Here is a 24876-nt window from a genome sequence, read left to right as displayed (position 1 = left end):
GCTCGTCATAGTCTCGTTTTCTTCTTGAAAAAACGAGTTGTAGATCTCGCTGTGATGTGGGTATGTGAGCGCACGTGTGTGTGTCTCTGTGCGCATCGGGGGGGAACTCTGCCATGCAGTACAGAGAGCAGAGGAGCATAATGACATCCTGTCATGTAAATAAGATAACATAGGGAAATTTAGCCTGTTTAATAAAAGAACAAGTTTAAGACCTGATCTATAAGAGAGGTAACCCTGAATTACTTCTGCTGTGATCTGGCGCTATATAGAAATTAAATTGACTGAACTTTCAAGGGGGGCGGGTGCCGCTGTTGGGGGGGGCGCCCCACCCCCCCCATTATAATGGTAGGGGAAACACTGCATTGGTACATTTACCAATTTGCAAAAATGTATAATATCTAAACTATGCAAAGGGTAATAATGCAGTACTGTTATTTAGGAGATGACAAATAATTGAATGACAGACTAGAATCAATGCAAAGCCAAGCTTTAATCAGAAGAAAATGCAGAGAATAGTTACTGATTAACAGAGGTAAATATTCAAATCACAAAAGAACTTCCTGAAGGACAATTTAAAGAAACAATTTAATATCAGAGTAAAGTGAAGTATCAGAAGTTCAAATTGAGAAAGGAAAAGCTTGATAGGAACAAAATTTTGATGATTTGTGCCCACGTGGTTCAAAATAGATTAAAGTAATGGGTAGTATTTGTGTTGTAAGAAACCAGCCACAGTTGGATTCTTCCTTAACCCTCCTGTTATGTTGCGGGTCAAATTGACCCTTTTTAAAGTCTATTTTAGGTCATATATGTTTTCCAAACCAGCTAAATGCAGCTTAAAAATCTGGACAGCATGTGACAGAAGAGGTGTCGTGTTAATTTATCAACATCACTTCATAAAAATATATATTTCTTAAATAAAATAAACAAAAATCTATGTCATGTAAAACTATAGTATTTATATTTAGGGCTTTCCAATGTACTTAAAAAAAGTTTTAACAGGAATTTTAATGAAAAACGAGTGAGTTATCCTCATTGAACCATGATCTGAGAGAATTAAAGAACACCAATGGACCAAATCTTGATTTAAATGGTTATTAATGGAGTTAAAAATTAGATTTTAAAAAATGTGTATTGGGATTTTTTGGGGTTCTGACACTTTTGGATAATTGAATATGCCCCGGGTCAAATTGACCCAGGAGCATTCTGAAACGAACAAAACAAAAGGGTTAAGAATAAAAAAAACCTGATGTATTATTTTTGTTTTTACCTAAGGTCCGATTAATTCATCTACAAACTGATTAGTGCACACATCTTTAACATTACATAATACTGGTATAAGTAAACATAGTTTGGGAGGCGTTAGCAGTCAAGATCACCCTAGAGGCAGTGAGGGATCCCAAGTTCAGAAAGTGATAGCATTAAGGTAATACTAAGCACACTAGTATAAAGTATATCTTATCTTTGCTTCTTATCCTATCTTATCCAAGATGTGCTTAGAAATATGCCTGTTACATTTTTATTTCAAATTAGCCATGCATCTGTTGGTCCGTGCAACACTTCTTCAATTAAATATATTAAACAAACTTTAAATAAAGGGAAATCACATTTTGAACAGACATCTCATTATCCAAAAGTTGATGATTACTTATTTTGTTTTTTGCAAATGGAGTCTGCCTCTGTCTGTCAATGTGTTTTCTGTATTTGGCTGCTCGAATGTCTTACTCTGGATCTACCAAATCTTGATCATGTTTTCTTTTATACCCATTGCAACAATGGTGTTTGCAATGGCTACAATGTTCATGACACTTACAACACTCACACTTTCTGACTTTGGCACATTCTTCGCATCCCCCTTTTCCCTTAACTCTACAGGATTCTCTGAATATCAAACCATTCCTAAACCCACACCATGTTTTATGATCCCCTGTTCCTTTGGCCCCAGCATGACTTCCACCTCCTTCAACAATGCCTCTTCCACCACTGTGTCCTTCACTACCTTTTCCTCCCCAGCCTTGTCCTACAGTGCCCTTCGCTTCCCCGCCTTGTCCTTCAGTGCCCTTCCCTTCCCAGCCTTGTCCTCCTGTGCCTTTTCCTCCACTGATATTCACTTCCCAGTCTTGATCTCCAGGGCCCTTTCCTCCCCAGCCTTGTCCTGTGGTGCCCTTTCCTCCCCAGCCTTGTCCTCCGGTGCCCTCTCCTCCACTACCTTGACCAAAGGTGCCCTTTCCTCCCCAGCTTTGACCTCCGGGGCCGTCTCCTCCACTACCTTGACCAAAGGTGCCCTTTCCTTCCCAGCTTTGTCCTCCTGTGCCCTTCCCTCCACTCCCTTTTTCGATGGTTCCCTTCCCTCCACTTCCTTTTTCTAGGGTACCATTTCCTCCGCTTCCTTGTTCTCCTGTGCCTTTTCCTCCACTGACCTTTACTTCCCAGCCTTCACCTCCAGTGCCCTCTCCTCCACTGCCTTGACCAAAGGTGCCCTTTCCTCCCCAGCTTTCACCTTCGGTGCCGTCTCCTCTACTACCTTGACCAAAGGTGCCCTTTCCTCCCCAGCCTTGTCCTCCAGTGCCCTTCCCTCCACCATCTTGTCCTGTGGTGCCCTTTCCTTCCCAGCCTTGATCTCCGGTGCCCTTTCCTCCACTGTTTTTTTCTTTAGTTCCCTTTCCTCCACTGTCTTTTTCTTTAGTTCCCTTTCCTCCACTGTCTTTTTCTTCAGTTCCCTTTCCTCCACTGACCTTTACTTCCCAGCTTTGTCCTCCTGTGCCCTTCCCTCCACTCCCTTTTTCGATGGTTCCCTTCCCTCCACTTCCTTTTTCTATGGTACCATTTCCTCCGCTTCCTTGTCCTCCTGTGCCTTTTCCTCCACTGACTTTTACTTCCCAGCTTTGTCCTCCTGTGCCCTTCCCTCCACTCCCTTTTTCGATGGTTCCCTTCCCTCCACTTCCTTTTTCTATGGTACCATTTCCTCCGCTTCCTTGTCCTCCTGTGCCTTTTCCTCCACTGACCTTTACTTCCCAGCCTTCGCCTCCGGTGCCCTCTCCTCCACTGCCTTGACCAAAGGTGCCCTTTCCTCCCCAGCTTTCACCTCCGGTGCCGTCTCCTCTACTACCTTCACCAAAGGTGCCCTTTCCTCCCCAGCCTTGTCCTCCAGTGCCCTTCCCTCCACCATCTTGTCCTGTGGTGCCCTTTCCTTCCCAGCCTTGATCTCCGGTGCCCTTTCCTCCACTGTTTTTTTCTTTAGTTCCCTTTCCTCCACTGTCTTTTTCTTTAGTTCCCTTTCCTCCACTGACCTTTCCTTCCCAGCTTTGTCCTCCTGTGCCCTTCCCTCCACTCCCTTTTTCGATGGTTCCCTTCCCTCCACTTCCTTTTTCTATGGTACCATTTCCTCCGCTTCCTTGTCCTCCTGTGCCTTTTCCTCCACTGACTTTTACTTCCCAGCTTTGTCCTCCTGTGCCCTTCCCTCCACTTCCTTTTTCTATGGTACCATTTCCTCCGCTTCCTTGTCCTCCTGTGCCTTTTCCTCCACTGACCTTTACTTCCCAGCCTTCGCCTCCGGTGCCCTCTCCTCCACTGCCTTGACCAAAGGTGCCCTTTCCTCCCCAGCTTTCACCTCCGGTGCCGTCTCCTCTACTACCTTCACCAAAGGTGCCCTTTCCTCCCCAGCCTTGTCCTCCAGTGCCCTTCCCTCCACCATCTTGTCCTGTGGTGCCCTTTCCTTCCCAGCCTTGATCTCCGGTGCCCTTTCCTCCACTGTTTTTTTCTTTAGTTCCCTTTCCTCCACTGTCTTTTTCTTTAGTTCCCTTTCCTCCACTGACCTTTACTTCCCAGCTTTGTCCTCCTGTGCCCTTCCCTCCACTCCCTTTTTCGATGGTTCCCTTCCCTCCACTTCCTTTTTCTATGGTACCATTTCCTCCGCTTCCTTGTCCTCCTGTGCCTTTTCCTCCACTGACTTTTACTTCCCAGCCTTCACCTCCGGTGCCCTCTCCTCCACTGCCTTGACCAAAGGTGCCCTTTCCTCCCCAGCTTTCACCTCCGGTGCCGTCTCCTCCACTGCCTTGACCAAAGGTGCCCTTTCCTCCCCAGCCTTGTCCTCCAGCGCCCTTCCCTCCACCATCTTGTCCTGTGGTGCCCTTTCCTCCCCAGCCTTGTCCTCCGGTGCCCTCTCCTCCACTGCCTTGACCTTTAGTTCCCTTTCCTCCCCAGCTTTGACCTCCGGTGCCGTCTCCTCCACTACCTTGACCAAAGGTGCCCTTTCCTTCCCAGCTTTGTCCTCCTGTGCCCTTCCCTCCACTCCCTTTTTCGATGGTTCCCTTCCCTCCACTTCCTTTTTCTATGGTACCATTTCCTCCGCTTCCTTGTTCTCCTGTGCCTTTTCCTCCACTGACCTTTACTTCCCAGCCTTCACCTCCGGTGCCCTCTCCTCCACTGCCTTGACCAAAGGTGCCCTTTCCTCCCCAGCTTTCACCTTCGGTGCCGTCTCCTCTACTACCTTGACCAAAGGTGCCCTTTCCTCCCCAGCCTTGTCCTCCAGTGCCCTTCCCTCCACCATCTTGTCCTGTGGTGCCCTTTCCTTCCCAGCCTTGATCTCCGGTGCCCTTTCCTCCACTGTCTTTTTCTTCAGTTCCCTTTCCTCCACTGACCTTTACTTCCCAGCTTTGTCCTCCTGTGCCCTTCCCTCCACTCCCTTTTTCGATGGTTCCCTTCCCTCCACTTCCTTTTTCTATGGTACCATTTCCTCCGCTTCCTTGTCCTCCTGTGCCTTTTCCTCCACTGACTTTTACTTCCCAGCTTTGTCCTCCTGTGCCCTTCCCTCCACTCCCTTTTTCGATGGTTCCCTTCCCTCCACTTCCTTTTTCTATGGTACCATTTCCTCCGCTTCCTTGTTCTCCTGTGCCTTTCCCTCCACTGACCTTTACTTCCCAGCCTTCGCCTCCAGTGCCCTCTCCTCCACTGCCTTGACCAAAGGTGCCCTTTCCTCCCCAGCTTTCACCTCCGGTGCCGTCTCCTCTACTAGCTTCACCAAAGGTGCCCTTTCCTCCCCAGCCTTGTCCTCCAGTGCCCTTCCCTCCACCATCTTGTCCTGTGGTGCCCTTTCCTTCCCAGCCTTGATCTCCGTTGCCCTTTCCTCCACTGTTTTTTTCTTTAGTTCCCTTTCCTCCACTGTCTTTTTCTTTAGTTCCCTTTCCTCCACTGACCTTTCCTTCCCAGCTTTGTCCTCCTGTGCCCTTCCCTCCACTCCCTTTTTCGATGGTTCCCTTCCCTCCACTTCCTTTTTCTATGGTACCATTTCCTCCGCTTCCTTGTCCTCCTGTGCCTTTTCCTCCACTGACTTTTACTTCCCAGCCTTCACCTCCGGTGCCCTCTCCTCCACTGCCTTGACCAAAGGTGCCCTTTCCTCCCCAGCTTTCACCTCCGGTGCCGTCTCCTCCACTGCCTTGACCAAAGGTGCCCTTTCCTCCCCAGCCTTGTCCTCCAGTGCCCTTCCCTCCACCATCTTGTCCTGTGGTGCCCTTTCCTCCCCAGCCTTGTCCTCCGGTGCCCTCTCCTCCACTGCCTTGACCAAAGGTGCCCTTTCCTCCCCAGCTTTGACCTCCAGTGCCGTCTCCTCCACTACCTTGACCAAAGGTGCCCTTTCCTTCCCAGCTTTGTCCTCCTGTGCCCTTCCCTCCACTCCCTTTTTCGATGGTTCCCTTCCCTCCACTTCCTTTTTCTATGGTACCATTTCCTCCGCTTCCTTGTCCTCCTGTGCCTTTTCCTCCACTGACCTTTACTTCCAAGCCTTCACCTCCGGTGCCCTCTCCTCCACTGCCTTGACCAAAGGTGCCCTTTCCTCCCCAGCTTTCACCTCCGGTGCCGTCTCCTCTACTACCTTGACCAAAGGTGCCCTTTCCTCCCCAGCCTTGTCCTCCAGTGCCCTTCCCTCCACCATCTTGTCCTTCAGTGCCCTTCCCTTCCCAGCCTTGTCCTCCTGTGCCTTTTCCTCCACTGATATTCACTTCCCAGTCTTGATCTCCAGGGCCCTTTCCTCCCCAGCCTTGTCCTGTGGTGCCCTTTCCTCCCCAACCTTGTCCTCCGGTGCCCTCTCCTCCACTGCCTTGACCAAAGGTGCCCTTTCCTCCCCAGCTTTGACCTCCGGTGCCGTCTCCTCCACTACCTTGACCAAAGGTGCCCTTTCCTTCCCAGCTTTGTCCTCCTGTGCCCTTCCCTCCACTCCCTTTTTCGATGGTTCCCTTCCCTCCACTTCCTTTTTCTATGGTACCATTTCCTCCGCTTCCTTGTTCTCCTGTGCCTTTTCCTCCACTGACCTTTACTTCCCAGCCTTCACCTCCAGTGCCCTCTCCTCCACTGCCTTGACCAAAGGTGCCCTTTCCTCCCCAGCTTTCACCTTCGGTGCCGTCTCCTCTACTACCTTGACCAAAGGTGCCCTTTCCTCCCCAGCCTTGTCCTCCAGTGCCCTTCCCTCCACCATCTTGTCCTGTGGTGCCCTTTCCTTCCCAGCCTTGATCTCCGGTGCCCTTTCCTCCACTGTTTTTTTCTTTAGTTCCCTTTCCTCCACTGTCTTTTTCTTCAGTTCCCTTTCCTCCACTGACCTTTACTTCCCAGCTTTGTCCTCCTGTGCCCTTCCCTCCACTCCCTTTTTCGATGGTTCCCTTCCCTCCACTTCCTTTTTCTATGGTACCATTTCCTCCGCTTCCTTGTCCTCCTGTGCCTTTTCCTCCACTGACTTTTACTTCCCAGCTTTGTCCTCCTGTGCCCTTCCCTCCACTCCCTTTTTCGATGGTTCCCTTCCCTCCACTTCCTTTTTCTATGGTACCATTTCCTCCGCTTCCTTGTTCTCCTGTGCCTTTTCCTCCACTGACCTTTACTTCCCAGCCTTCGCCTCCAGTGCCCTCTCCTCCACTGCCTTGACCAAAGGTGCCCTTTCCTCCCCAGCTTTCACCTCCGGTGCCGTCTCCTCTACTAGCTTCACCAAAGGTGCCCTTTCCTCCCCAGCCTTGTCCTCCAGTGCCCTTCCCTCCACCATCTTGTCCTGTGGTGCCCTTTCCTTCCCAGCCTTGATCTCCGTTGCCCTTTCCTCCACTGTTTTTTTCTTTAGTTCCCTTTCCTCCACTGTCTTTTTCTTTAGTTCCCTTTCCTCCACTGACCTTTCCTTCCCAGCTTTGTCCTCCTGTGCCCTTCCCTCCACTCCCTTTTTCGATGGTTCCCTTCCCTCCACTTCCTTTTTCTATGGTACCATTTCCTCCGCTTCCTTGTCCTCCTGTGCCTTTTCCTCCACTGACTTTTACTTCCCAGCCTTCACCTCCGGTGCCCTCTCCTCCACTGCCTTGACCAAAGGTGCCCTTTCCTCCCCAGCTTTCACCTCCGGTGCCGTCTCCTCCACTGCCTTGACCAAAGGTGCCCTTTCCTCCCCAGCCTTGTCCTCCAGTGCCCTTCCCTCCACCATCTTGTCCTGTGGTGCCCTTTCCTCCCCAGCCTTGTCCTCCGGTGCCCTCTCCTCCACTGCCTTGACCAAAGGTGCCCTTTCCTCCCCAGCTTTGACCTCCGGTGCCGTCTCCTCCACTACCTTGACCAAAGGTGCCCTTTCCTTCCCAGCTTTGTCCTCCTGTGCCCTTCCCTCCACTCCCTTTTTCGATGGTTCCCTTCCCTCCACTTCCTTTTTCTATGGTACCATTTCCTCCGCTTCCTTGTCCTCCTGTGCCTTTTCCTCCACTGACCTTTACTTCCAAGCCTTCACCTCCGGTGCCCTCTCCTCCACTGCCTTGACCAAAGGTGCCCTTTCCTCCCCAGCTTTCACCTCCGGTGCCGTCTCCTCTACTACCTTGACCAAAGGTGCCCTTTCCTCCCCAGCCTTGTCCTCCAGTGCCCTTCCCTCCACCATCTTGTCCTTCAGTGCCCTTCCCTTCCCAGCCTTGTCCTCCTGTGCCTTTTCCTCCACTGATATTCACTTCCCAGTCTTGATCTCCAGGGCCCTTTCCTCCCCAGCCTTGTCCTGTGGTGCCCTTTCCTTCCCAGCCTTGATCTCCGTTGCCCTTTCCTCCACTGTTTTTTTCTTTAGTTCCCTTTCCTCCACTGTCTTTTTCTTTAGTTCCCTTTCCTCCACTGACCTTTCCTTCCCAGCTTTGTCCTCCTGTGCCCTTCCCTCCACTCCCTTTTTCGATGGTTCCCTTCCCTCCACTTCCTTTTTCTATGGTACCATTTCCTCCGCTTCCTTGTCCTCCTGTGCCTTTTCCTCCACTGACCTTTACTTCCCAGCCTTCGCCTCCGGTGCCCTCTCCTCCACTGCCTTGACCAAAGGTGCCCTTTCCTCCCCAGCTTTCACCTCCGGTGCCGTCTCCTCTACTACCTTCACCAAAGGTGCCCTTTCCTCCCCAGCCTTGTCCTCCAGTGCCCTTCCCTCCACCATCTTGTCCTGTGGTGCCCTTTCCTTCCCAGCCTTGATCTCCGTTGCCCTTTCCTCCACTGTTTTTTTCTTTAGTTCCCTTTCCTCCACTGTCTTTTTCTTTAGTTCCCTTTCCTCCACTGACCTTTACTTCCCAGCTTTGTCCTCCTGTGCCCTTCCCTCCCCTCCCTTTTTCGATGGTTCCCTTCCCTCCACTTCCTTTTTCTATGGTACCATTTCCTCCGCTTCCTTGTCCTCCTGTGCCTTTTCCTCCACTGACTTTTACTTCCCAGCCTTCACCTCCGGTGCCCTCTCCTCCACTGCCTTGACCAAAGGTGCCCTTTCCTCCCCAGCTTTCACCTCCTTTGCCGTCTCCTCCACTGCCTTGACCAAAGGTGCCCTTTCCTCCCCAGCCTTGTCCTCCAGTGCCCTTCCCTCCACCATCTTGTCCTGTGGTGCCCTTTCCTCCCCAGTCTTGTCCTCCGGTGCCCTCTCCTCCACTGCCTTGACCAAAGGTGCCCTTTCCTCCCCAGCTTTGACCTCCAGTGCCGTCTCCTCCACTACCTTGACCAAAGGTGCCCTTTCCTTCCCAGCTTTGTCCTCCTGTGCCCTTCCCTCCACTCCCTTTTTCGATGGTTCCCTTCCCTCCACTTCCTTTTTCTATGGTACCATTTCCTCCGCTTCCTTGTCCTCCTGTGCCTTTTCCTCCACTGACCTTTACTTCCAAGCCTTCACCTCCGGTGCCCTCTCCTCCACTGCCTTGACCAAAGGTGCCCTTTCCTCCCCAGCTTTCACCTCCGGTGCCGTCTCCTCTACTACCTTGACCAAAGGTGCCCTTTCCTCCCCAGCCTTGTCCTCCAGTGCCCTTCCCTCCACCATCTTGTCCTGTGGTTCCCTTTCCTTCCCAGCCTTGATCTCCGGTGCCCTTTCCTCCACTGTTTTTTTCTTTAGTTCCCTTTCCTCCACTGTCTTTTTCTTTAGTTCCCTTTCCTCCACTGACCTTTCCTTCCCAGCTTTGTCCTCCTGTGCCCTTCCCTCCACTCCCTTTTTCGATGGTTCCCTTCCCTCCACTTCCTTTTTCTATGGTACCATTTCCTCCGCTTCCTTGTCCTCCTGTGCCTTTTCCTCCACTGACCTTTACTTCCCAGCCTTCACCTCCGGTGCCCTCTCCTCCACTGCCTTGACCAAAGGTGCCCTTTCCTCCCCAGCTTTCACCTCCGGTGCCGTCTCCTCTACTACCTTGACCAAAGGTGCCCTTTCCTCCCCAGCCTTGTCCTCCAGTGCCCTTCCCTCCACCATCTTGTCCTGTGGTGCCCTTTCCTTCCCAGCCTTGATCTCCGGTGCCCTTTCCTCCACTGTTTTTTTCTTTAGTTCCCTTTCCTCCACTGTCTTTTTCTTTAGTTCCCTTTCCTCCACTGACCTTTCCTTCCCAGCTTTGTCCTCCTGTGCCCTTCCCTCCACTCCCTTTTTCGATGGTTCCCTTCCCTCCACTTCCTTTTTCTATCGTACCATTTCCTCCGCTTCCTTGTCCTCCTGTGCCTTTTCCTCCACTGACTTTTACTTCCCAGCTTTGTCCTCCTGTGCCCTTCCCTCCACTCCCTTTTTCGATGGTTCCCTTCCCTCCACTTCCTTTTTCTATGGTACCATTTCCTCCGCTTCCTTGTCCTCCTGTGCCTTTTCCTCCACTGACCTTTACTTCCCAGCCTTCACCTCCGGTGCCCTCTCCTCCACTGCCTTGACCAAAGGTGCCCTTTCCTCCCCAGCTTTCACCTCCGGTGCCGTCTCCTCTACTACCTTCACCAAAGGTGCCCTTTCCTCCCCAGCCTTGTCCTCCAGTGCCCTTCCCTCCACCATCTTGTCCTGTGGTGCCCTTTCCTTCCCAGCCTTGATCTCCGGTGCCCTTTCCTCCACTGTTTTTTTCTTTAGTTCCCTTTCCTCCACTGTCTTTTTCTTTAGTTCCCTTTCCTCCACTGACCTTTACTTCCCAGCTTTGTCCTCCTGTGCCCTTCCCTCCACTCCCTTTTTCGATGGTTCCCTTCCCTCCACTTCCTTTTTCTATGGTACCATTTCCTCCGCTTCCTTGTCCTCCTGTGCCTTTTCCTCCACTGACTTTTACTTCCCAGCCTTCACCTCCGGTGCCCTCTCCTCCACTGCCTTGACCAAAGGTGCCCTTTCCTCCCCAGCTTTCACCTCCGGTGCCGTCTCCTCCACTGCCTTGACCAAAGGTGCCCTTTCCTCCCCAGCCTTGTCCTCCAGTGCCCTTCCCTCCACCATCTTGTCCTGTGGTGCCCTTTCCTCCCCAGCCTTGTCCTCCGGTGCCCTCTCCTCCACTGCCTTGACCAAAGGTGCCCTTTCCTCCCCAGCTTTGACCTCCGGTGCCGTCTCCTCCACTACCTTGACCAAAGGTGCCCTTTCCTTCCCAGCTTTGTCCTCCTGTGCCCTTCCCTCCACTCCCTTTTTCGATGGTTCCCTTCCCTCCACTTCCTTTTTCTATGGTACCATTTCCTCCGCTTCCTTGTCCTCCTGTGCCTTTTCCTCCACTGACCTTTACTTCCAAGCCTTCACCTCCGGTGCCCTCTCCTCCACTGCCTTGACCAAAGGTGCCCTTTCCTCCCCAGCTTTCACCTCCGGTGCCGTCTCCTCTACTACCTTGACCAAAGGTGCCCTTTCCTCCCCAGCCTTGTCCTCCAGTGCCCTTCCCTCCACCATCTTGTCCTGTGGTGCCCTTTCCTTCCCAGCCTTGATCTCCGGTGCCCTTTCCTCCACTGTTTTTTTCTTTAGTTCCCTTTCCTCCACTGTCTTTTTCTTTAGTTCCCTTTCCTCCACTGACCTCTCCTTCCCAGCTTTGTCCTCCTGTGCCCTTCCCTCCACTCCCTTTTTCGATGGTTCCCTTCCCTCCACTTCCTTTTTCTATGGTACCATTTCGTCCGCTTCCTTGTCCTCCTGTGCCTTTTCCTCCACTGACCTTTACTTCCCAGCCTTCACCTCCGGTGCCCTCTCCTCCACTGCCTTGACCAAAGGTGCCCTTTCCTCCCCAGCTTTCACCTCCGGTGCCGTCTCCTCTACTACCTTGACCAAAGGTGCCCTTTCCTCCCCAGCCTTGTCCTCCAGTGCCCTTCCCTCCTCCATCTTGTCCTGTGGTGCCCTTTCCTTCCCAGCCTTGATCTCCGGTGCCCTTTCCTCCACTGTTTTTTTCTTTAGTTCCCTTTCCTCCACTGTCTTTTTCTTTAGTTCCCTTTCCTCCACTGACCTTTACTTCCCAGCTTTGTCCTCCTGTGCCCTTCCCTCCACTCCCTTTTTCGATGGTTCCCTTCCCTCCACTTCCTTTTTCTATGGTACCATTTCCTCCGCTTCCTTGTCCTCCTGTGCCTTTTCCTCCACTGACTTTTACTTCCCAGCCTTCACCTCCGGTGCCCTCTCCTCCACTGCCTTGACCAAAGGTGCCCTTTCCTCCCCAGCTTTCACCTCCGCTTCCTTGTCCTCCTGTGCCTTTTCCTCCACTGACTTTTACTTCCCAGCCTTCACCTCCGGTGCCCTCTCCTCCACTGCCTTGACCAAAGGTGCCCTTTCCTCCCCAGCTCTCACCTCCGGTGCCGTCTCCTCCACTGCCTTGACCAAAGGTGCCCTTTCCTCCCCAGCCTTGTCCTCCAGTGCCCTTCCCTCCACCATCTTGTCCTGTGGTGCCCTTTCCTCCCCAGCCTTGTCCTCCGGTGCCCTCTCCTCCACTGCCTTGACCAAAGGTGCCCTTTCCTCCCCAGCCTTGTCCTCCAGTGCCCTTCCCTCCACCATCTTGTCCTGTGGTGCCCTTTCCTCCCCAGCCTTGTCCTCCGGTGCCCTCTCCTCCACTGCCTTGACCAAAGGTGCCCTTTCCTCCCCAGCTTTGACCTCCGGTGCCGTCTCCTCCACTACCTTGACCAAAGGTGCCCTTTCCTTCCCAGCTTTGTCCTCCTGTGCCCTTCCCTCCACTCCCTTTTTCGATGGTTCCCTTCCCTCCACTTCCTTTTTCTATGGTACCATTTCCTCCGCTTCCTTGTCCTCCTGTGCCTTTTCCTCCACTGACCTTTACTTCCAAGCCTTCACCTCCGGTGCCCTCTCCTCCACTGCCTTGACCAAAGGTGCCCTTTCCTCCCAAGCTTTCACCTCCGGTGCCGTCTCCTCTACTACCTTGACCAAAGGTGCCCTTTCCTCCCCAGCCTTGTCCTCCAGTGCCCTTCCCTCCTCCATCTTGTCCTGTGGTGCCCTTTCCTTCCCAGCCTTGATCTCCGGTGCCCTTTCCTCCACTGTTTTTTTCTTTAGTTCCCTTTCCTCCACTGTCTTTTTCTTTAGTTCCCTTTCCTCCACTGACCTTTACTTCCCAGCTTTGTCCTCCTGTGCCCTTCCCTCCACTCCCTTTTTCGATGGTTCCCTTCCCTCCACTTCCTTTTTCTATGGTACCATTTCCTCCGCTTCCTTGTCCTCCTGTGCCTTTTCCTCCACTGACTTTTACTTCCCAGCCTTCACCTCCGGTGCCCTCTCCTCCACTGCCTTGACCAAAGGTGCCCTTTCCTCCCCAGCTTTCACCTCCGCTTCCTTGTCCTCCTGTGCCTTTTCCTCCACTGACTTTTACTTCCCAGCCTTCACCTCCGGTGCCCTCTCCTCCACTGCCTTGACCAAAGGTGCCCTTTCCTCCCCAGCTCTCACCTCCGGTGCCGTCTCCTCCACTGCCTTGACCAAAGGTGCCCTTTCCTCCCCAGCCTTGTCCTCCAGTGCCCTTCCCTCCACCATCTTGTCCTGTGGTGCCCTTTCCTCCCCAGCCTTGTCCTCCGGTGCCTTCTCCTCCACTGCCTTGACCAAAGGTGCCCTTTCCTCCCCAGCTTTGACCTCCGGTGCCGTCTCCTCCACTACCTTGACCAAAGGTGCCCTTTCCTTCCCAGCTTTGTCCTCCTGTGCCCTTCCCTCCACTCCCTTTTTCGATGGTTCCCTTCCCTCCACTTCCTTTTTCTATGGTACCATTTCCTCCGCTTCCTTGTCCTCCTGTGCCTTTTCCTCCACTGACCTTTACTTCCAAGCCTTCACCTCCGGTGCCCTCTCCTCCACTGCCTTGACCAAAGGTGCCCTTTCCTTTCCAGCTTTCACCTCCGGTGCCGTCTCCTCTACTACCTTCACCAAAGGTGCCCTTTCCTCCCCAGCCTTGTCCTCCAGTGCCCTTCCCTCCACCATCTTGTCCTGTGGTTCCCTTTCCTTCCCAGCCTTGATCTCCGGTGCCCTTTCCTCCACTGTTTTTTTCTTTAGTTCCCTTTCCTCCACTGTCTTTTTCTTTAGTTCCCTTTCCTCCACTGACCTTTACTTCCCAGCTTTGTCCTCCTGTGCCCTTCCCTCCACTCCCTTTTTCGATGGTTCCCTTCCCTCCACTTCCTTTTTCTATGGTACCATTTCCTCCGCTTCCTTGTTCTCCTGTGCCTTTTCCTCCACTGACTTTTACTTCCCAGCTTTGTCCTCCTGTGCCCTTCCCTCCACTTCCTTTTTCTATGGTACCATTTCCTCCGCTTCCTTGTCCTCCTGTGCCTTTTCCTCCACTGACCTTTACTTCCCAGCCTTCACCTCCGGTGCCCTCTCCTCCACTGCCTTGACCAAAGGTGCCCTTTCCTCCCCAGCTTTCACCTCCGGTGCCGTCTCCTCTACTACCTTCACCAAAGGTGCCCTTTCCTCCCCAGCCTTGTCCTCCAGTGCCCTTCCCTCCACCATCTTGTCCTGTGGTGCCCTTTCCTCCCCAGCCTTGTCCTCCGGTGCCCTCTCCTCCACTGCCTTGACCAAAGGTGCCCTTTCCTCCCCAGCTTTGACCTCCGGTGCCCTTCCCTCCACTCCCTTTTTCGATGGTTCCCTTCCCTCCACTCCCTTTTTCTATGGTACCATTTCCTCCGCTTCCTTGTTCTCCTGTGCCTTTTCCTCCACTGACCTTTACTTCCCAGCCTTCACCTCCAGTGCCCTCTCCTCCACTGCCTTGACCAAAGGTGCCCTTTCCTCCCCAGCTTTCACCTCCGGTGCCGTCTCCTCTACTACCTTGACCAAAGGTGCCCTTTCCTCCCCAGCCTTGTCCTCCAGTGCCCTTCCCTCCTCCATCTTGTCCTGTGGTGCCCTTTCCTTCCCAGCCTTGATCTCCGGTGCCCTTTCCTCCACTGTTTTTTTCTTTAGTTCCCTTTCCTCCACTGTCTTTTTCTTTAGTTCCCTTTCCTCCACTGACCTTTACTTCCCAGCTTTGTCCTCCTGTGCCCTTCCCTCCACTCCCTTTTTCGATGGTTCCCTTCCCTCCACTTCCTTTTTCTATGGTACCATTTCCTCCGCTTCCTTGTCCTCCTGTGCCTTTTCCTCCACTGACTTTTACTTCCCAGCCTTCACCTCCGGTGCCCTCTCCTCCACTGCCTTGACCAAAGGTGCCCTTTCCTCCCCAGCTTTCACCTCCGCTTCCTTGTCCTCCTGTGGCTTTTCCTCCACTGACTTTTACTTCCCAGCCTTCACCTCCGGTGCCCTCTCCTCCACTGCCTTGACCAAAGGTGCCCTTTCCTCCCCAGCTCTCACCTCCGGTGCCGTCTCCTCCACTGCCTTGACCAAAGGTGCCCTTTCCTCCCCAGCCTTGTCCTCCAGTGCCCTTCCCTCCACCATCTTGTCCTGTGGTGCCCTTTCCTCCCCAGCCTTGTCCTCCGGTGCCCTCTCCTCCACTGCCTTGACCAAAGGTGCCCTTTCCTCCCCAGCTTTGACCTCCGGTGCCGTCTCCTCCACTACCTTGACCAAAGGTGCCCTTTCCTTCCCAGCTTTGTCCTCCTGTGCCCTTCCCTCCACTCCCTTTTTCGATGGTTCCCTTCCCTCCACTTCCTTTTTCTATGGTACCATTTCCTCCGCTTCCTTGTCCTCCTGTGCCTTTTCCTCCACTGACCTTTACTTCCAAGCCTTCACCTCCGGTGCCCTCTCCTCCACTGCCTTGACCAAAGGTGCCCTTTCCTTTCCAGCTTTCACCTCCGGTGCCGTCTCCTCTACTACCTTCACCAAAGGTGCCCTTTCCTCCCCAGCCTTGTCCTCCAGTGCCCTTCCCTCCACCATCTTGTCCTGTGGTTCCCTTTCCTTCCCAGCCTTGATCTCCGGTGCCCTTTCCTCCACTGTTTTTTTCTTTAGTTCCCTTTCCTCCACTGTCTTTTTCTTTAGTTCCCTTTCCTCCACTGACCTTTACTTCCCAGCTTTGTCCTCCTGTGCCTTTTCCTCCACTGACTTTTACTTCCCAGCTTTGTCCTCCTGTGCCCTTCCCTCCACTTCCTTTTTCTATGGTACCATTTCCTCCGCTTCCTTGTCCTCCTGTGCCTTTTCCTCCACTGACCTTTACTTCCCAGCCTTCACCTCCGGTGCCCTCTCCTCCACTGCCTTGACCAAAGGTGCCCTTTCCTCCCCAGCTTTCACCTCCGGTGCCGTCTCCTCTACTACCTTCACCAAAGGTGCCCTTTCCTCCCCAGCCTTGTCCTCCAGTGCCCTTCCCTCCACCATCTTGTCCTGTGGTGCCCTTTCCTTCCCAGCCTTGATCTCCGGTGCCCTTTCCTCCACTGTTTTTTTCTTTAGTTCCCTTTCCTCCACTGTCTTTTTCTTTAGTTCCCTTTCCTCCACTGACCTTTACTTCCCAGCTTTGTCCTCCTGTGCCCTTCCCTCCATTCCCTTTTTCGATGGTTCCCTTTCCTCCACTTCCTTTTTCTATGGTACCATTTCCTCCGCTTCCTTGTCCTCCTGTGCCTTTTCCTCCACTGACCTTTACTTCCCAGCCTTCACTTCCAGTGCCCTCTCCTCCACTGCCTTGACCAAAGGTGCCTTTTCCTCCCCAGCTTTCACCTCCGGTGCCGTCTCCTCTACTACCTTGACCAAAGGTGCCCTTTCCTCCCCAGCCTTGTCCTCCAGTGCCCTTCCCTCCACCATCTTGTCCTGTGGTGCCCTTTCCTTCCCAGCCTTGATCTCCGGTGCCCTTTCCTCCACTGTTTTGTTCTTTAGTTCCCTTTCCTCCACTGTCTTTTTCTTTAGTTCCCTTTCCTCCACTGACCTTTACTTCCCAGCTTTGTCCTCCTGTGCCCTTCCCTCCATTCCCTTTATCTATGGTTCCCTTTCCTCCACTTCCTTTTTCTATGGTAACATTTCCTCCACTTCCTTGTCCTCCTGTGCCTTTTCCTCCACTGACCTTTCCTCCACTGCCTTTCCCTTCACTCCCTTTATCTTTTGTGCCCTTTTCTCCACTGTCTTTTCCTTTAGTTCCCTTTCCTCCACTGACCTTGACTTCCCAGCTTTGTCCTCCTGTGCCCTTCCCTCCACTCCCTTTTTCGATGGTTCCCTTCCCTCCACTTCCTTTTTCTATGGTACCATTTCCTCCGCTTCCTTGTCCTCCTGTGCCTTTTCCTCCACTGACCTTTACTTCCCAGCCTTCACCTCCGGTGCCCTCTCCTCCACTGCCTTGACCAAAGGTGCCCTTTCCTCCCCAGCTTTCACCTCCGGTGCCATCTCCTCTACCACCTTCACCAAAGGTTCCCTTTCCTCCCCAGCCTTGTCCTCCAGTGCCCTTCCCTCCACCACCATGTCCTATGGTGTCTTCATCTCCCCTGCCTTTTCCTCCTGTGCCTTTTCCTCCACTGACCTTTATTTCCCAGCCCTGTTTGGTGGTGACCTTTCGTCCACTACCTTGTCCTCCTGTTCCCTTTCCTTCCCAGCCTTTTCCTCCGGTGTCCTTCCCTGCATCACCTTCTACTTCTGTTCCCTTTCCTCCACTGTCTTTTCCTCCACTGCCATTTCCTTGACTGTCTTCATCACCCCTGCCTTGTCCATCACTACCCCTGCCTCCACTGCCTTGTCCTCCTGTGCCCTTTCCTCCTGTGCCGTTTCCTTCACTTTCTTTTCCTTCCTTTACCTTTACTTCCCAACCTTGTCCTTGGATGCCCTTTCCTCCACTGCCTTGTCCCCCACTTCCCTTTCCTTGACTGTCTTCATCTCCCCTGCCTTGTCCTCCACTACCCTTGCCTCCACTGCCTTGTCCTGTGGTGCCCTTTCCTCCACTGCCCTGTCCTCCACTGCCATTTCCTTGACTGTCTTCATCACCCCTGCCTTGTCCTTTGGTGCCCTTTCCTTCACTGACCTTTACTTCCCAGCCTTGACCTCCAGTGCCCTTCCCTCGACTCCCTTTTTCTTTGTTACCCTTCCCTCCACTATCTTGTCCTCCTGTGCCCTTTCCTCCTGTGCCATTTCCTTCACTTTCTTTTCCTTCCTTTACCTTTACTTCCCAACCTTGTCCTTGGATGCCCTCTCCTCCACTGACTTGTCCCCCACTTCCATTTCCTTGACTTTCTTCATCTCCTCTGCCTTGTCCTGTGGTGCCCTTCCCTCCACCGCCTTGTCCTGTGATGCCCTTTTCTCCCCATCCTTTTCCTCCGGTGACCTTTCCTTTACTGACTTGTTCTCCTTCACCTCTTTCTACACTACCCTTTCCTTCAATTCCTAGGTCCCCCTTGTCTCGTTCCCCACTGCCTTTTTCTTCAGGATTTTTTATAGTTCCCTTTCCTCCCCACACTATTTCACCACTGCCTTCACCGCTCACCTCTTCCTTTCCTTGCCTCCCTCTGAACCACCCATCTCCTTTGCCTAAATGAAGATCTCCACTCTCACCAGGCTTTGTATTGTTTGAAACACAATAGGGTGCTATTTGATCACCACAGAAGCAACAGATGCACCGCATTTCAGCACCTATTCCATCACATCGAAATATGTTTAACACACCAATCGGACCTTGGATACCCTGGTATGTCCTGAAGGGCTTCAGGGCTCTATTCCACGCTTCTTTGGGGTTTGATGGATGAATCTTGTTACTAGATATTTTTGAAAACACAATGACATAATTAGTCCATTGATGAATGAGACTTATCTTTCCGAGAATATTCTGAAGGTGTGTGTTTCTTGAACATTTTGGAACACATGGGGTGGCATATATGTAGAAAAGCAATAAATCAGATTCGTTCCGACAGTTCGACAAGTGGTGTAAGTGGTCGATAACACGTGACTCTGCATGATAATATCCCCTGTTGGGGTGTATCAGAGCTCTGGCTCCAACCACCCTACTGCCAATGTACACCTTATCCTTGTTGATTTCAGTTGTCACATTATGACCAGGATCATTTTCAAAAACTTGCTGAAGGATGTTTGTGGTATTCTGGTTCTGGGTGAGGGGAATCCGCACAGCAAGGCTAAACATGCTGTTTGTTCCATACCTATCAAAGAGAAAACAAGCACAGCACACAAAGATTTGATCAGGTGTTTTGGTATACATATGATATTCTGTAGGATATATAACAAATGGTTATAAACGACTTTGTTGACTGCAGTCAAGTATCAGTTTAGCATAATTTTTCTCTGTTAAGGATGCAGCATCAGTGTTGTTTTTGGCAGCTATCTTAGTTTTAGTCTTTTGGACGAAAATGCTTATTAGTTTTAGTCACATTTTAGTAGACGAAAACTCAAAAACGTTTTAGTCAGTTTTAGTTAAAAAAAAAAAAAAAAAGGATTAGTCTTTTAACAAATTAATTACTGGAAATTATATCAAATCTGATATTTTTTATTGTTACAATAAACAATATCAGATGTATTATACACAAACTGTTCTTTATCATAGGCTAGGCTTATGTTAAGATGAAGGCAAATTAAGCATGAATTAATATGAAAGACGGTTTATTTATCTACTGTAAACTTACTGAATACTTTGACTTGCATGCTTCTAAGCGTTCACTACAACAACTTAACAACATTCTGCCAAACAAGTGTTTTATGTTGAAAGCATGTTTAGGTGTGAATCAGCTGACTGAAGGTGTTCTGCACAGAGGAGACGCTCAGCTGGGGGCTGCGGCTGAGTGACAGGTCTCAGAGAGCGCTTTCTTTCTCCCCCGCCAGACTGATTATGACCCGGTTGCGCTCCCGGTTGACACCTGACCGCGTTCACATGCTTGTTTTTCTCAATAAGAAAGAGTAGACAGAAAACTTGACTCTGTGAGTCTGAAATAAGTTTCTGTTCAGTTCTCTTGTTGAAGTCTGAGTCTTCGCTTTTATGACTGTATGTCCACGGAGATTATGAGCCTGCTCCACACGTTGATATTTAACGTGTTTAACATTTTGAACACCTCAATACGATCCGTAAATATTCAATACTGACAGTTATATACATTGTGTCGTGAAGGAAAATTTGATTCAGAGGAAAAAATGCATTTAGCATTGTTTTTGTGCGAAAGCGTTTACATTTTGTTTTTTTTAGGATTAATTGATAATTGATCTTTAAAATTTCCAAAGATCGATCACGGAAAATGATTGAAATTTGCACCCCTAGAAGCAGCACACGTCTCCAATAAGGTCCTAAAAAACAGTGTTTCAGATGCAGATTATTGGTCACAGATTAAAAATGTGGCTTGGAAAGAAGCCAAGATCACTAAGAAGTTTTAAAATCCACTTAATATTTGATTAACACTTCCCCCTAGAAGCTTTTTTTGAAGGCTCACAACCCAGTCGAAGGTACTGCTAGACTAGGGTTAAGGTAAGAGAGGGGGGCTTTGGCATTGACATGTTGCAATGTTAAAATTCTATGTAGCAGCACTTTTACTCTTCAACTCAAGGATTCAGCATGATTATACCAGCCTTGCTGTGTTAATATGTGTTCTGCTATCTACACCCCTCTTCCTACATGGCAACCCCTTGTTATATTTTGCCCAAGAGCTAATAGTGATCTGCACACATCAACAGGAATAGAAATTCAGCTCACTCCTTTGAGATTCCTTTCACAAGTGATGCCAGCCGGTCCGGGTTCACAGCAGCCAAACTGTTCTCAGTAGACAGGAAAAATCCCAGAATCACTGCCGTCCAGCAGAGGCCAGCCATCTGCACACAGACAGAGTTTATCAAAGTTTTTACAGTTTCTTTAACTAAAAGTGATACACATGAATCAAAGTAAAGGGGAACATTAACCTTAAGATGTGTATAAGTCTTCTGCCTGCTGCAGGGCATGTCTGTACTTAGATATCTACAACCCTAATTCCATAAGAGTCATACGAGTTTAATGGTTTACAAGCCTACAGCCTATATTTAATTGAAAATAATGCAAAGACAACATTTTAAATATTGAAACAGAAAACTTTTGTTTTTTTATGAAAAATATATGCTAGTTTTAAATTTGATGCCAGCAACATGTTTCGAAACAGTTGGGACATGGACAACAGAAACACAATTAGGTTAGTTTGCAACTGGTTATCTACATGACTGGGTATAAAATTGACACTCCAGAGAGGCAGAGTTTCTCAGAAGGAAAGATGGGAAGAGGTTCACCCTGTGAGTGACTGTGAGGAAATCAAAATCCTGCTAATAATGATTTCGAGACACTTGAAAATTGACAGAAACATTTAACTCAGCTAACAAGTAGGTATCTCAAAATATTCAGGTAATACATCAAATTACAAGTAATGACAAGCTTCCACTTTTTTAAACATTTGCAGACATTTTTTTTCCACAGAATTAAGCCACTGCTAAAATTCAGGGATCTAATCAGATTTATATTTGAAAAGCTGTTTTTTTTTACCCAAAGCTCTTTTGAAAAACTTGTTTTCCAGCTTTTGTCTGATCTGATAGCTTTAATCCAATCAGATTACTCCTGAACCAATAGGCCCAGATTCCTACTCAAGGAAGCAGGGCAAAAATGTAAGGTTTGGCCCAAGCGGCAACCTCAGGTCTCAAACTATGAAGCCCATGCGAAAGTGTTATAAACTGCAGTTCATCGAGAATCTGCTAAATACTAAGGGTTAGGTTTAGGGATTTAGTCCACTGACAAATACTGTGGGTTAAGTTTAGGCAAGAACCCTGAGTGGTTAGGGTTAGGGTAAGGGTCGGGGGAAGGGAGCCCCAAAGGTTCGGGTTAGGCATGAAGTCCAGTGACAAAAACTAAGGGTTAGGATTAGGGACCAAGTCCGAGGCTGGCTGCAGTAACACCAGAAACCACATACACACCAATTAAAAAAAAGACCATCTTTGCAGCATTAATAAACATGTTTACAGCCTGGTTCAAAAACAAGCTTGGCTCTACGTAGCTAATCTCTCTAATGGCACACACTGTACGGGGGGAGAATTTTTTCTAACGTGATGGTTCAGAAGATATTAAGATTATGAGTTTTTGCCCAAATAAGGACATGACTGACGTGACTCCCGGTCGGGAACACATAGCTGTTGGCTAAGAGGCTCAAACTCCACCCCTTTATGTCACACTCTGCCTGGTTGAGTTCAGCATTTCCAATATGGCTGCCGCCGTCGATTGGCTTCAAAACAGCGCTCAGGAATATTTTATACAGTCTATGGTTTGGCCTCAAGGTGGTGCTGGATGCTAAGGCCACAACCGAATCTAGTCACGTGTTTATACAGAATCAGCTGCTCTCTATGCTGAGCTGCACATATTTTGAAAGCTTATTAAAGAACAAATCACATTATGATAACTTTACATGTTTTGCTGTCTGGTACACCTATGAACGGTAGTTTTACTAGTTCAATCTACGTAGTTTTGTAAGTAACTGAATCATTAATTTGTAAGCAAGGTAAGGTCATTGGTTTATTTAAACCTCAATGATACAGCAACACAGAACCTTAAGAGACAAATGTTCGGCAAGTTGAAATGCTGAAGTAGTCTTACCTTTTCAGCTTTCTCCTTCACCAAGGAGAGCAGCTGTGGTCAGCGAGGATGAACAGCTGAGTGGTTCCAGAAGTCGCCAACATCGACTAAAATCACAGAGAAGAAAAATAGTTTAGTTTAGTTTAGTTTATTCACACATCATCACAAATATACATCTATATATATATTCAGTAAACATTTCACAATGGTTGGATGTGTGGAAAGGGGTGACCCCTAGGAAGCTATTTAAAGCTTTTAATAGGGGGCCCGATTTCCCACAAATAAAGTGGCAACAGATACAACAACAACATACTAACACACAACAGACAACCCCAATATTGTGGTTACATACATAAATTAGTGGGTGCGTTGATATGGTCAGTACATTAATCATACATTTCCAGAAGTTGTAATTTTAGCTTTTTCTTGAAGATGGAGATGGAATGTTTTTAACCCATTGTCGAGCTCATTCCATATCTGTGGCCCTCTACATACAATGCTAAAGCTGGAACATTTTAACCTATGTTTTTTTCCAGTATTTATATTTCTATTCCTGGTGGCACGTGTGTGCATAGGTAGGTGGATTGGGATGAGCTCACACAATTTCTGATTTAACTTGTGGACTGTTTGGTACGTTACACAGGCGTTCTGGAAGTAACTGTACTCAGTTAGCCTCAGAAGACTATAAAAATAGAAAATAAAACATCTCAATCTCCACTGCGTTTAACCAGTGTTACGTGTCTATGACAGACTTTGCATTTACATTCATCTTTAAAACGAGAAAGTCATGTCAACTTTATTTATATAGAACATTTAAAAAACAACTGCAGTCGGCCAAAGTGCTGCGCAAGCTTAAAAAACACAATCAATAAAAACAAATAGTAATAATTTAAAAAAGAAACGATATTAAAAACACAATAGATAACACAAGAAAAAGCCCCAATAAATAAAATAAAAAATAAAATGTAGGATGTCTCGCTCAACAGGTATTAAAAGCCAGTGTGAAGAGGTGCGTTTTAAGTTGGGATTTAAAATTCTCAAGTGTCTGAGCATGCCTTATATCAGGAGGCAGACTGTCCCACAGTGTGGGTGCAGCCACCGCAAAGACTCAGTCACATCGACAAAGACTTTTTTTTTCTTTCCAAAAAATCTGTTTTTACACATAAAATACAAAAGATAAATGTAAACAATTAAAACAAGTTTTTTTTTTTTTATAAGAAACACAATAAGTGAATGAACGAAAAAGCAACCAATAATAGTTTGAAACAAAGGATAAATAAATAGAAAGGAAAATAAAAAATAGTGAAACTACAATAAGATAAATAGGTTCAAATTTTAAAAAGAATAAGGGGCGCTGGTGGCCTAGCGGTCTAAGCGCCCCACATACAGAGGCTACAGTTCTCAATGCAGGGGGTCGCTGTGATGGAATTCAGCAACAAACTGGACACTGGACACAGAAGACTCAGGAGACTCTGACGGCTTACGTTGAAATAGTTTATGTAGAACTTGGCCAAGGAGAAATAACATAACAGTACACAGGCAGGAGAGTGCAGTGCAATGCCAAGTCAGTTCTGCCAGACAAAACCCTTGGCATGGTATTTATTCCCTCTGAAGACGACACTAAAGTTAGATAACCATGTTTGGAAAATAGGAACACAACAAGTAGGAAGAAGACCTGTGCTCTAGTTCTGGAGACAGTAAGTCGGCCATAACACATAGATAAAGACAGGAGCAGGGGGAGAGACCTTGACTACTACCCTGACACGATCTCGCCCGTAACAGATGACATAGGAAACAAGTTACTCTAAACATGACATTTAGACTGAAAGAATACAATAGTTAAACATTCTTATATACATATATATAAGACTATGAAAATTCCACGACAGTCGCCAGTTCGATTCCCGGCCGGTCGACCATTTCCTGCATGTCTTCCCCCGCTCTCTACTCCCCACATTTCCTGTCTCTCTTCAGCTGTCCCATTAAATAAAAGCAAAATGCCCAAAATTATAAAAATATATATTTAAAAAATAAATAAATGCAAAAGGTAAAAAAAAGCAATAAGAAGAACTCTTTAAATTACACAACCAAGAAAAAACTTTTACCTTCTCTGTTGGAGAGAGACTAGTGATGGGGACTTCTGCTTTCTCCTGAGTGTGCAGAGTGGAGGTGATGCTGCAGTAAATATAATCTAAAGGAAGGGCGTTTTTAGAAAAGAGGTGGTTACCAAACCCCCATGAGTGTGATCATGCCCTTATTTGATGATGTTTCCAAAGAATTAGGAAGAATGAGAGACGTCCTGCAGTTTGATTGAAGACGTTTAAACACTAAAATAAGGTTTTTTCTCATCTTTGGATTTTGTTTGAGAAAGGGAATTAAAGGAAATATTAGGTCAAGCTTTTTAATACAGCTTTTAAGAAGTGTGTCTATTCTTTGAATAGAAACTTTGGCCAAGTTTCATTTAATATGATGCATGTTTGGTGGTGTTTCACAGCATGTGTACGAAAACAGAGGACTGTTTGCAGAATGTTTGGATAACACATCAGAAGTGAAAAAGGTATGGATGATAGAATCCAGAAACTCAGAGTTGAATACACAACATAAAAATATCCTCACTGCCAAACAGAGTTATAAAGCGCCAAATCCCAACAAACAGAGCCAGTTTAGACTGGACTCTATGTTCTATTATTAACAAAGACCCAACATCAAGACCGGATCAGATCCAGTCCCATCTTCCAGACAGGACTCAGTCTGATCTCATCTTAATCCACCATGAGCAGAGCACTTTGCAGCATTTAGCAAGTTACAGTGGCAAGGACAA

General features: G+C 48.9%; 1 protein-coding gene across 1 annotated transcript; it reads right to left on the bottom strand.

The window, feature by feature from the left end:
• Positions 1-1372: 1372 nt before the first annotated feature.
• Positions 1373-24214, bottom strand: LOC117815628 (fibroin heavy chain-like). Its single transcript, XM_034687437.1, has 13 exons — positions 24161-24214; positions 22077-22162; positions 20169-20284; positions 16667-18633; positions 16073-16336; positions 15167-16042; positions 14393-14746; positions 12992-14197; positions 8103-12451; positions 7143-7832; positions 5193-6167; positions 2267-4247; positions 1373-1377 (listed from the first exon to the last, which is right to left on the bottom strand). The coding sequence occupies exons 3-13, from the start codon at positions 20282-20284 to the stop codon at positions 1373-1375; spliced, it is 12783 nt and encodes a 4260-aa protein (XP_034543328.1). The 5' UTR covers positions 22077-22162; positions 24161-24214.
• Positions 24215-24876: the final 662 nt, after the last annotated feature.

Source organism: Notolabrus celidotus, chromosome 7 (assembly GCF_009762535.1).
Source record: "Notolabrus celidotus isolate fNotCel1 chromosome 7, fNotCel1.pri, whole genome shotgun sequence".
In the NCBI taxonomy this organism is placed as follows: Eukaryota; Metazoa; Chordata; class Actinopteri; order Labriformes; family Labridae; genus Notolabrus; species Notolabrus celidotus.
Note: the sequence above shows the minus strand (reverse complement) of the source record. Positions and strands in the feature narration are given on the sequence as shown.